Source organism: Pelodiscus sinensis, chromosome 28 (genome assembly GCF_052426305.1).
Source record: "Pelodiscus sinensis isolate ZL-2025 chromosome 28, ASM5242630v1, whole genome shotgun sequence".
NCBI classification, from domain to species: Eukaryota; Metazoa; Chordata; order Testudines; family Trionychidae; genus Pelodiscus; species Pelodiscus sinensis.
In genome coordinates this window covers 7,787,611-7,798,995 of record NC_143079.1, presented here as the reverse complement: position 1 = coordinate 7,798,995, position 11,385 = coordinate 7,787,611, and the positions used below count along the sequence as shown (strand labels likewise).

Sequence of the window (11,385 nt, the reverse complement as noted above, 5' to 3'; positions counted from 1 at the left end):
GATTGCAGTGGGGGTGGGAGTGGGAGGATTGGCAGGGGTAGAGTACCAGTGCTGGCTCCCTGATGCTGGGAGGGGGAACCCCAAGCTGTAGGTTCCCCACCCTGCTTTAAGACATGACAAAAGGAATTCACTGAATTTGGAGGCCCAACTCTTACCATTTAGGAGGGGTTCTTGCACAGACAGACAAACTCTCTCAAATACCTAGTAGATGACAGGCAGGAGTGTATGCTATAGTGAATATGGACATACATGCTACTATTGCATACATGCATTATCGTCTTGCACATTGGTCCAGTGAAGAAGTAACTCCTTGAGTATTGGGCATTTGCTTGACTCATTTCAAAGTGCTCAGTTACCATGATGAGTGTAATCCTAGAAGCAATCCATCCTATTGCATCAATACAAAACTTTACTGGGCACTTTGAGGAGAGTGGAGTCCCATGGATTGACAGGTTTATGAATTAGCTCACTCATCTTTTGTTTGTCTTTGCAAAAGTTAATATTCTACAACCAATACTCTGCTTTTGCTAGAATATTTTAATACAGAAACCTTTGTAAATAAAATAAAATAACATTTTAAATCCTCATACACCATGTTTAAATTTGCTTATATTAAATACATCTCCAAATACAAATAGAGAAGAAATTATCCCAAAGTGGAAGGCACGAATGTTCTTAGAGTAAAAATTGAATCTAAAAAAATGTGCACCCAAAACAGACAACCTTTAAGGCAAGTAAGAGAACATTATCATTTCATAGTGTTCTTCTTCTTGTACCGTTTATACAGTGTTTGATTGACAGCCCGAAGGAAATCACAGCATAAGAGAAGAAATGGATATTTTTCACATTGTTTGTGTCGGAGTGACAAAGGGGGGCAGATCGATACTTCTAGCGACATTTTTAAAAAAGCGTAGCTGTTCACTGTCAAAATAAGCCACTGTCGGCTAGAATTTCAACTGGTACAAAATGGCACCACTTCGCTAACATCTAAACCGCCATTTATACCAGCGGAAACTATGGCTCATTTTAAACAGCAGGCTAAACAGAGAACGCTCAATACCCCAATAGGGTTCTGAGTTAGGAGGTAATTCCAAGTTTACCATGGAGGCTTAGCTAAGATTATGACTTCACTTGGGCAGTTCTGAAGCCAAGAGACAATCTCCCTTAGCAACACTTTTGTGCCCCAGTGCATGGAAATCTGCCTTCCTGAACCACATCTGAACGCGTTCTCAAAATAAAAGGACCATTCTGCTTTACCGGGCTCACCCTGGAACCTCTCTAAAATTCTGGATGCTTTGGGGAGAAACTTCACCTTTTTCATTTTTGTAACATCTTTTTGTCTTTTTTCTTTGGCACATATTCTCCTGTGCTTCACCGTAAATATACTGATGCGAACAATGTCAACAATATCAATGCCAAGAGTATCCGTACCAGCAGGCTAACGCTATCATTAACAGCAGTGCCAGCAGCCCAGAACTAATAAACGACCCATAAGAACATACCAGTGTGCAAAGTCCCATATCCAAGAGCAACCTTACTGCAATAAATCAATGTTCCCAGCCTTATGCTCATTAGCAACCTTACAATAAAACAGCAGAGTGCAAAGAGTAATCTTACATGTAAGAAGACACCAGTGTGTGTCTGCTGGAAGGGAGGCGATAGTCCTGGAATGAAGTGGTGAAGAAAACAAATTAATAAAAGGATTTTTTTTTGCACTGTCCTTGGAGTTCATTGATGGCATCTGAAGTTCTCCAGGAGCACTGTGATTCAATCAGCTGGCTGGTTGAGTCTAATACAGTCTCTGGCCAGCTTGCCCATCTTCCCAGCTCGAATGAGCACGCTGCGGGGCCTTGAAAGCGGTTGAGAATAAAGGGGGTACTGTACCCTCCAAATTATTTTTCAGGACCAAAATTCTTCTCATATCTCAAGCGTTGCCAGTCAGTGCAAGAGCTACTGAACTGACCCGGAAGAGGGAGATTCAGTCTAATGCTTCAGTGATACAAGCAGATTTCCTCCAAGGGTCAGGAAGGAATGTTGTTCTACCATGGGCAGCTTTGCCCATCCTTTTAAAGCATCAGGTGTTGTTCACCATGTTGAACCATTGATCCAGCTACTTGGGTGGTCCTTCGGCTTTACATGTAATTTGTAATGTACAGACAGGATCCACTGCACCAGACTTCCCCAAATCTTAGATTATACATATATTGCACTGGTTTAATAACTTACATACAGTAAGCCATGAATGGCAGTCCGATGTCATTATCAAAGAACTATGACACAGCTTGAAAAACGCATTTTCTTTCAGAGAAATGGTCAGTCCATTAAAAAAAAAAGTTAATGGGACTCTCAAAATTTCCTTGGCAAAGGGAGGAACCAGCACGTGAACAGAGATGAAACTGTTTTTCAGACTTTCAGTACTCTCGATCAATTCTTCTTCAGTAGCTTCATACTCTGGGTTGAACCGGTGGCTTCAAAGCCTGAGTAAAAACAAACAAATGAAACAAGTCAAGGGTCAGACACAAGATTTTCCACAATTTCTGTTCACAATTACACATGGGGGTGATCTGAATAGTGAGTGTTTTCTGTGGCATCTGAGAATATCGGTTGCATAGTGATTTTTTTCTGTAGCATCTGAGGCTGTGTCTACACTGGCATGAATTTCCGGAACTGCTTAAAACGGAATACTATTCCGTTTTCAGTTTTTCCGGAAAAGGAGCATCTACATTGGCAGGCTGCTTTTCCGGAAAAGCCCTTTTTCCGGAAAAGCGTCTGTGGCCAATGTAGATGCGCTTTTCCGGAAAAGACTACTGGGCTGTCTACACTGGCCCTTTTCTGGAACAGTGTTCCGGAATAAGGACTTATGCCCGAGCGGGAGCAGCGTAGCTTTTCCGGAATAGCGGCTGATTTTGTACAGTAGAACATCGTTGCTTTTCTGGAAATTCAAGGGCCAGTGTAGACAGCTCGCAGCTTATTCCGGAAAAGCGGCTGATTTTCCAGAATAAGTGACCCAGTGTAGACACAATTTGGAATTGCAAATGCCGCGGGGATTTAAATTTTCCCCGCGGCATTTGCATGAACATGGCTGCTGCTTTTTTCCGGCTCGGGGCTTTTCCAGAAAAAAGCGCCAGTCTAGACAGGGCTCTTTCAAAAAATAAAGCCTTTTCTGGAAGATCCCTTATTCCTGATTTTGTTCATGCAAATGCCGTGGGGAAAATTTAAATCTCCGCGGCATTTGCAATTCCAAAGTGTCTCATTAGCATCCCTTTTCCGGAAAAGGGTGCCAATGTAGACACAGCCGTGGAGTAAAGTACTACTCAGCCCAAGCAACGGTAGCTGAAATCTAGCCCACCCTTCTACACCATGAACATCTTTTGCATGCACCAGTTTTACAACAGCTTGTTCACGTGCTGAAACTAGTCAGATGCTAAAAGCCAAGCACCCAGGATAACTCTCTGTGGGGTTGGAGTCTAGATGGCATGCAGAGGACTGCTGCTGGAATGCTGTGCTTTTATCCTAGGGTTCCTACCCTGCACTGTAATGCAAACGGAAGAAGAAAATGAGAAAGTAAAAGCATTTTAAATACCACCTACCAGACTGTGCATCTAATAGTGTTGACAGCACCGTGTGTCCAAAAATCCTGGCTGTGTGCCACTCCTGCCCCAAACTAACAAGACTGGATTCTCTTTATTTGCCTTCAAGCTTTGAGCCTGTAAGGTAGGGCTACTCAACATGTGGCCCATTTGTTTGCGGCTCACGGGTGGGAGCCAAAACAAAATAGCAGTCAATATAATGGACTTCAGTTTATATGCATTTTAATAGTTAAATTCCTGGACTGTCATTGTTCATTAAAAGTGCTGTCATATGGGTGGAAATCAGGTAAATATTGTGTTTTATTAATATCAGCACAACTGTTTTAATAGGGGCTTGCATGTTGTATAGTCTTGCCTTAATCTTTGTATTCATACCCATCTGTGTTAACAAAGCTATTTGCATATATTTGCATATATATTTGCATGTACATGCAACTACATTTACGTTGCAGCCCTCGGTATGTGCTGTGAGTAGCATTTGTATGTGCTGTGAGTGGCCCCCGGGGATTCCAAAGTCGAGTAGCCCTGCTGTAAGGAATCATGTCTATCTTTTCTCCATAGCCAGGAACACTAAAAACTTACTACAGTAAAACTCCGATGGTCCGGCATCTGATGGTCTGGCACTCCTGATGGTCCGGCACCATCAGGAACCCAGAAGTTCTCCGGGCAGCCAGACCATTGGAGCTGCTCTGCCCCCAGCTTCCCCGATTCAGCCGCTGCTAAAACTGACCAGCGGCTGAATCGGGGAAGCCGGGGGCAGAGGAGCTGGAGTGCTGCCCCTCGGGGCTGCGGGACCAACCCAGCAGCACCCCAGCTGTCCCCGATTCAGCCGCTGCTGAAACTGACCAGCGGCTGACTCCAGGAAGCCCGAGGCAGAGCAGCTCTTCCCTGGCTTCCTGGAATCAGCCGCTTATCAGTTTCAGCAGCGGCTGACTTGGGGACACCTGGGACAGAGCAGCTGGGGTGCTGCCGAGGAGCGGCGCTGCCGGACCAACCCAGCAGCACCCCAGCTGCTCTGCCCCAGGCGTCCCCAAGAGCAGCTGGGGTGCTGCCAGGTTGGTCTCGCAGCGCCAAGGGTCGGCGCTACCGGACCAACCCGGCAGCACTCCAGCTGCTCTGCTGCAGGCGTCCCCGATTCAGCCGCTGCTGAAACTGACCAGAAGGAGGGGCTATGAGGTGTCTGGGGTGGCATCCACCCCACCCCAGACCCCTCATAGCGCCCCCTTCCGATAGTCCGGAATATTTGATAATCCGGCACCCCCTGGGTCCTAAAGGTGCCGGATTATCGGAAGTTTACTGTATTTGGAAGTTTCTTAGATTGTAACATGACTCTTAGCTCTGGTCTACACTAGGGCCTTAGACCCAAATAATGCCCCCACCTTTGAATTAGTAAAAAGTGGTGCGTCCACACACCCAGTCCATTATTCTGGAATAACAGACAGTGGAATTCGAACTCTGTACTCCAGCTTGTTATCAGGAATAATGCGCATTCCAAACTTGTGAATCCGAAATAACGTTAGTGTGAACACTCTGGTGTTGCTATTTCAAGCTAATTGGCCTCCAGGAGGCCTCCTGCAGCTCCCCGGAGTGCTTCCTGGGGCTCTCAGTCTGAGGTAACACATCCACATTACTGGAGCCTGCCTCAGATTCATTTTGATTCTTCCCCATAGTCAGGGCTCGCCAAGCAGCAGCAAGCCCCGCTCGCCAGCCATGCAGTTCTGTGCTCTGCGCATGCACAGATCGTTCTGTGCCAGCTCTTCCAGGTCGTAATCTACTAACCACAGGCAAGTAGATTACATTATTTGTCGAGCCCTGCCCATAGTGAGAACACACAGGTTTGAATTTGTTAAATCGGGAGTTCTTAAGTCGAATTTAGTAATTTCGAAATAATTTCCTTGTATAGACCTGGCCTCAGTTTCTGAGGCTGTAACGTGGCTCCAGGAGCCAAGACCTTGTGAAACAAACTCCAAGAATCATGGGGCTCACAGCGAACTCATGAGTTGGCAGAACCGTGTTAAGATTGATCTCAATCTCAGTCTTGCATTTGTAGTAAGATGAGGGTCTGAAACATAAGCCCACGTATCACAGACCAGGTATGAGGCCTGAGGCCTAGACAGCAATGGTCAAGACTTTGCTAATATTAAGCAGAGTGAAGCTGTGAGCGAGAGGCAGGCCTTGCTCACAGAAATTGGCAAGATCAGGGCTGATATTACAGAAACATTCAGACCTAAGAGATACCAGGCACAGGCTGTGAGCCCATTCCAGAGGGGTTGTAACAAAAGAGCTCCTTAAGAAACATCTTGGTACCAGCACACACCCCACAAACAACATACATACCAATCCAGGTTCAGAACCAGGTCTAAATTGACAGCATGACAGATAGTAATGGAACCCCCCCCCCCCCTCTGTGAGGTAAGGGGTGATAACTGGCTAATGTCAGGAGTGATGTGTAATTTGTTTGTACCTGTGTATACAAGTATACCCCAAAGGGTGGTCATCAACTGACCATGGTGGGGGCGCAATGTTCCAGAGCGTTTAGTTGGGTGTTAGCCCATTGTCTCGGGGTTCATAAGGTGTAGTGGTGCAGCGGTCAATATGTTTGCTGACAACTATTATTGTATGTCTCTTGGCAATAAACATACTCAGGTGCTTTCGATCCTTGTCTGATTTGTGGTCTCTGGGGCCTCTCTCCGAGTCTGTCATGGTAACTCATTGCACATGGCTAACATGTTAGATAGGGGAGTGCAGGTACACATGTACACACGCAGCCGGAAGTTTATCATCATTGACGGAGTAGAGGAACTCATCGGGTTGACACAGCCGTACTGATGACAGCATTCAGTCATATTTGAAATAGCATGTGCATCGTGCACTGGGATTACCTGTGGCGGAGGTGGAGGTCTGCCCTTAGGAACTGGGGAAGGAGTGGACTTTGTCTCTGCTACCTGTGACAAAAATAAAGTTGGGTTATGCCTTTGTATTGAAGTGATTACAGGGCTCAGCTGCTGTGGGGGTTGTCCCCCATATTTATAAAGACATTGTCAGAGACAAAAAGACAGTGGGTAAGCTGATAGTCCTAACGTCTTTCCCCTATACACAGAGCAAATATAAACAGAGAGACATACAGATCTTGATTCTGGAAAGCACTCACGTACATGCTTAACATTATGCACAGGATGTAAATTCATCTGTATTCAGAACAGGGTCTTCAACCGGGCTACTCAGCTGCATAAAGTCAGACACATGCTTGGGGCAAAGACTGAGGAAAGAATCTCTATTCTGAATAGCAGTTAAGCACATGCTGAACTTTAAGCACATACTTCAGTCCTATTGGAAGTCAGTGGGATATAGGCTTGCGTTTAAATGCATGCTTGTGCTTTGCTGCATCAAATCCTTAATGGAAAATCCTCGCTCATGGCAGCAGTAGCACTGACTGGTGGTAGCATTGCTACTATGGGTTCAACCTCTCTAGTCTGGCACTCTGTGGGCCAGCGACATGCGTGGTCTGGCATGATTTGAGTTAGCCAGACGTTCACTTAGCTCAGGTGTGGCCAAGTTTCCCGCCGTCCCATAAAGTTTGTTTACAGCCACCAGTCCAGGTTCTCCGTGTTCTGTGTTATTTAGCTCTAATGTAGCCCTAAATGAGCCCAGCAAGCAGTGGAATGGTCGGTAATGCTGCTAGACAATAGTGACCTCCCATGGTCTGGCAAATTCTCTGGTTTGGCACCGATCAGGTCCCAGGAGTGCTGGACTAGAGACATTCAACCGATAGCCTAAGTAAGGACTACTACAGGATCAAGCCCGGTGAAACCCAGACTTTCAGTGATGGTTTGGCTGGGTATTTTGCTTTTGGAGCAAATTTTCTGGCCTTTTCTCATTTATACCAACGGTGTCTTTGTACCAGCGTGACATGGCCTTAGTGTAAATGCGAAGCAGGCTCACTGTCTTTAAAACTGTTTCCTCCTTAATTTTTATTTATAAATTATCAATGACCTACTCTCCTGGTACTGCCCTTTCCGTAAGTCTAAGGCAGGGGTCTCCAACCTTTTTAAGCACAAGATCACTTTTTCCATTTAAGTGCAATGTAAGATCTATCTCAGACCTAAATCCCCTTGCCCTGCTTCCTTCCCACCCTGTCTCTGAAGCCTCACCCTGCTCACTCTTTCCCCATTCCTTCCCCATCCTCACTCACTTTCACCAGGCTGGATAGGGGGTTGGGGTGCAGGCTCTGGTCTGGGGCCAAGGGGTGTGAGAGGGGCTCCGGGCTTGCCTGGGGGTGGAGGATTGGGGTCGAGGAGGAGTGTCAGGGTGCAAGCTCTGGGAAGGAGCTTGGGTGCAGGGGGACTCACGTCTGGGCAAGCAGTTGGGTGCAGGAGGAGGTTCAGGGCTGGGACACGGGTTCAGGAAGCAGACTCTGGCTGGGCACCGTTTAACTGAGATGGCTTCCAGGTGGGGGAGCAGTGGGTTTAAGGTGGCTCACTCCTTCCTTGGCCCTGCACTCCTGAAAGCCGCCGGCACGTACAGCAATGGCTCCATGGTGCCATGTGCTGCCCCTCATCTACAGCACTGAGCCCACAGCTTCTACCGGCCACGGTTCCCCATTGCTGAGCAATGGGAGCTGCAGGAGAGTTGTGTGCAGGCCAGGACAGCACGTGGAGACCCCCTGCTCTGCCTCTCTCAGGGGCTGCAGGGACCTGCCAGCCACTTCCGGGAGCAGCAATCACGACGGGGATAATGACTCCAGCCACGACAGCTTTGGCATTTCAGAACTCCCTACTCAAAGAATGACATGTAAGCGTAAGTGAGAAATGAAAATTATGAAATGGACAGACTAGTCAAAAACTAAAAGTTTCCCACTTTGCAGGCAGTAAAAGAAGTAACAACAACCCCCCACATGTGTGTTGGGTCGGGAGATGAGAGGGCAGGACAGTGCGTGTTTGTGAGAATGACAGACACAGTGTGTGAGAGTGACAGAGATTTGCACTGCCAAGCTCCCTCCGTCCCCTTCTCTCTGTGTGGAGACAGGGTACAGGAGTGGGAGGAGGAGGGGCACCCTGACATCAGCGTGTCCCCCCCCTTCTCCCTCCCACACGCTGCACAGCAAGCAGGCAGCTCCCAGAGGGGCCGCTCCAAGGCCGAAGGCAGGAGCAGCATGAGAGTAGGGGGGAGGGGCAACTGACGTGCCAGCACTTGAGAGCTTCCTGGCCAAACCAGTCAGGGTCACCTGTCGGGGCTCCAAGATCTACCGGTAGATCCTGATCGACTGGTGGGTGACCACTGGTCTAAGGCAATTTTAGTGACAACCCTCCAGACATAGGATCACTGCAAAAATGGGACATAGGCTATTTATTGTTTGTATCACTAGCACTCCCCGTCATGGATCAGGACCCCATTGTGAAAGGTGCTTCACCATCACAGACAGAACAATCTCACCAGCTTCTTAGTTTTAACCCTAAAACTTGGCTGGCTGGTGTCCACTGCATCCAGATCCCATCCCACGGGTATCTTGGTGAGATAAGACACATGAGAAAAGAGAAAAGTTGATGAGAGTCTACTTACGGACTTGCCCGGGGCGGGAGGAAAGGCGGGTTTGGCGGTAGGAACTGGAGGTGGTGGAATGCTGGGCTTTACAATCGGCTGAAAAAGGAGAAAATAATCAGTATGTTACCGGGAGAGAGTTTGTGTGTGTGCGAGAGAAAGAGGGGCATGTGAAGACTGTTGCCCCCGATTCAGAATTGTCCCAGCCTTCGGTGCTGAAGTCAATGGGAGTTTTGTCATGGATTTCAGTGGAAGCAGGATTCCACTTTAATTCCACTCATCAGGTCCTTACCGTTTTTACAGTTTGGTAGAGGGCTGGCCTGCCATTGGATCTCTCCTCTGGGATGTTCTAGGGAGTAATAATAAATTAAAATGTGAGTGTTGCAGACCTAAAAGGCAGCTTCCAATTATATGGCAGACAATATGCTAAAACCAGGGCTACTCAACATGCGGCCCGCAGCCCGTTTGTTTGCAGCCTAGTGATGCAGTTTGGGTTTATGATGCGGTTTGGGTTGATATATGTTTTAGTAGTTAAAATCATGGACTATCCTCACTCATTGAAAGTGCTGTCATATGGGTGGAAATTGGGTAAATATCGCATTCTCTTAATATCAGCAGAACTGACTTAAATGGGACCTGCATGTTGTGTAGTCTCGCCTCAATCTTTGTATTCATGCCTGTCAGTGTGAAAGAATCTATTTGCATATATTTGCATATATATTTGCATGTATATGCAACTACACTTAAGTTGCGGCGCTCAGCATGTGCTGTGAGTATCGTTGTGGTTCCCGGGGTTTCCAAAGTTGAGTAACCCTGTGATAAACTATCACTAGCAAACAGCTGAATATAGCACAAATTGTCATATTCAGTCTCCAGGACAGGACTGATAAAACCTATTTGTTCCCCCAGGCTTTTACCTGAGGGGATGGTGTGGCAAATTGAAGTTGGACTTTTTGTCCAAATTGAGGAAGGACTTTTCTATTCAATCCTTTGGAGCTAGCAATGCTGATTAGGCCTCCACTGGGGTATTGTGTCTAGTTCTGGGTGCCACATTTCAAGAAAGATGTGGAGAAATAGGAAAAGGTCCAGAGTAGAGCAACTAGAATGATTAAAGGTCTAGAGAACATGAGCTATGAGGGAAGACTGAAAGAACTGGGTTTGTTTAGTTTGGAAAAGAGAAGATTGAGAGGAGACATGATAGGAGCTTTCAGGTACCTAACAGGGTGCTGCAAGGAAGGGAGACAAATTATTCTCCTTAACCTCTGAGGCTAGGACAAGAAGCAATGGGCTTACATTGCAGCAAGGGAGGTTTAAGTTGGGCATTAGGAAATACTTCTTAACTGCCAGGGTGGTTAAATACTGGAATAAATTGCCCAGAGAGGTTGTGGAATCTCTATCACTGGAGATATTTAAGAGCAGGTTGGATAAACATCTGTCAGGGATAATCTAGATGGTGCTTGGTCCTGTCGTGAGGGGAGGGGACTGGACTTGATGACTTCTCAAGGTCCCTTCCAGTTCTAGTGTTCTATGAGTCTATGATTTAACCATTTGCGTTTTAATTGCTTTATAACTGATGAATATGCACCTGAAGATGGGAGAAGTGTGTTTTATAAATGCAAGGTAAATCCAATCCAATAAGCATTCTCTTCTTGCAGCCTTAAACATTCTGTGAACTCTAACCATTATAGTGCCAAGTTTATTTTGCTCTGGCTCAGAGGTTGCTACTAGAGATGTACCTGAAACACAGATATTTGGGTTGGGGAGAGTGGGGGCAAATTTCTAAAAGCTTCAGGGATTGTTTAAATCTAGGCCATTTTCCTGGGCCCATTTCTGATCACAACAGGACTAGTCCTGAAGGACACCTCACCGATGGTCTGATGATGCATGCCCATGAGTAGATGATGGGGGCACTCAGAATTTTGTGGAATCAGACTCAATGCTCATCTTTCTCAATATTTACAAAAGTCTTGTTTAAATGGTCTGCCTTTGCATATTCAATCTATCTAAAGGACTTGCCTAGGACACAAAGGGAAATCTTTCCATTGTGTCAAGCTTTTTAAGATGTACCACAGATGCAGGTCCAAACACAAGGTTTGTCAAATTTCTGCATTTTATCTCTCTTCTGTAAGGTTTATTATGAAGCAATCCTATTGCAGGTTCATCCTATTTTTCTGGCTCATCTTGATTCAGTCTTTCAATATTCACTCAGTTATGTCAAGGGTGATGACTGTACTTGCTTTGGGGACTCTGTCTCTTT

General features: G+C 46.4%; 1 protein-coding gene across 1 annotated transcript in view; it reads right to left on the bottom strand.

The window, feature by feature from the left end:
- Positions 1-517: 517 nt before the first annotated feature.
- LOC102456835 (zinc metalloproteinase-disintegrin-like NaMP) overlaps positions 518-11,385 on the bottom strand; it is a 67,454-nt gene continuing 56,586 nt past the window's right edge. The window contains exons 22-25 of the mRNA XM_075911070.2: positions 9,421-9,477; positions 9,150-9,227; positions 6,473-6,535; positions 518-2,477 (exon numbers count right to left, since the gene is read on the bottom strand). Of these exons, the coding sequence (XP_075767185.1) occupies positions 2,445-2,477; positions 6,473-6,535; positions 9,150-9,227; positions 9,421-9,477 (231 nt within the window). The 3' untranslated portion in view covers positions 518-2,444. The remainder of the gene's footprint in view (positions 2,478-6,472; positions 6,536-9,149; positions 9,228-9,420; positions 9,478-11,385) is intronic.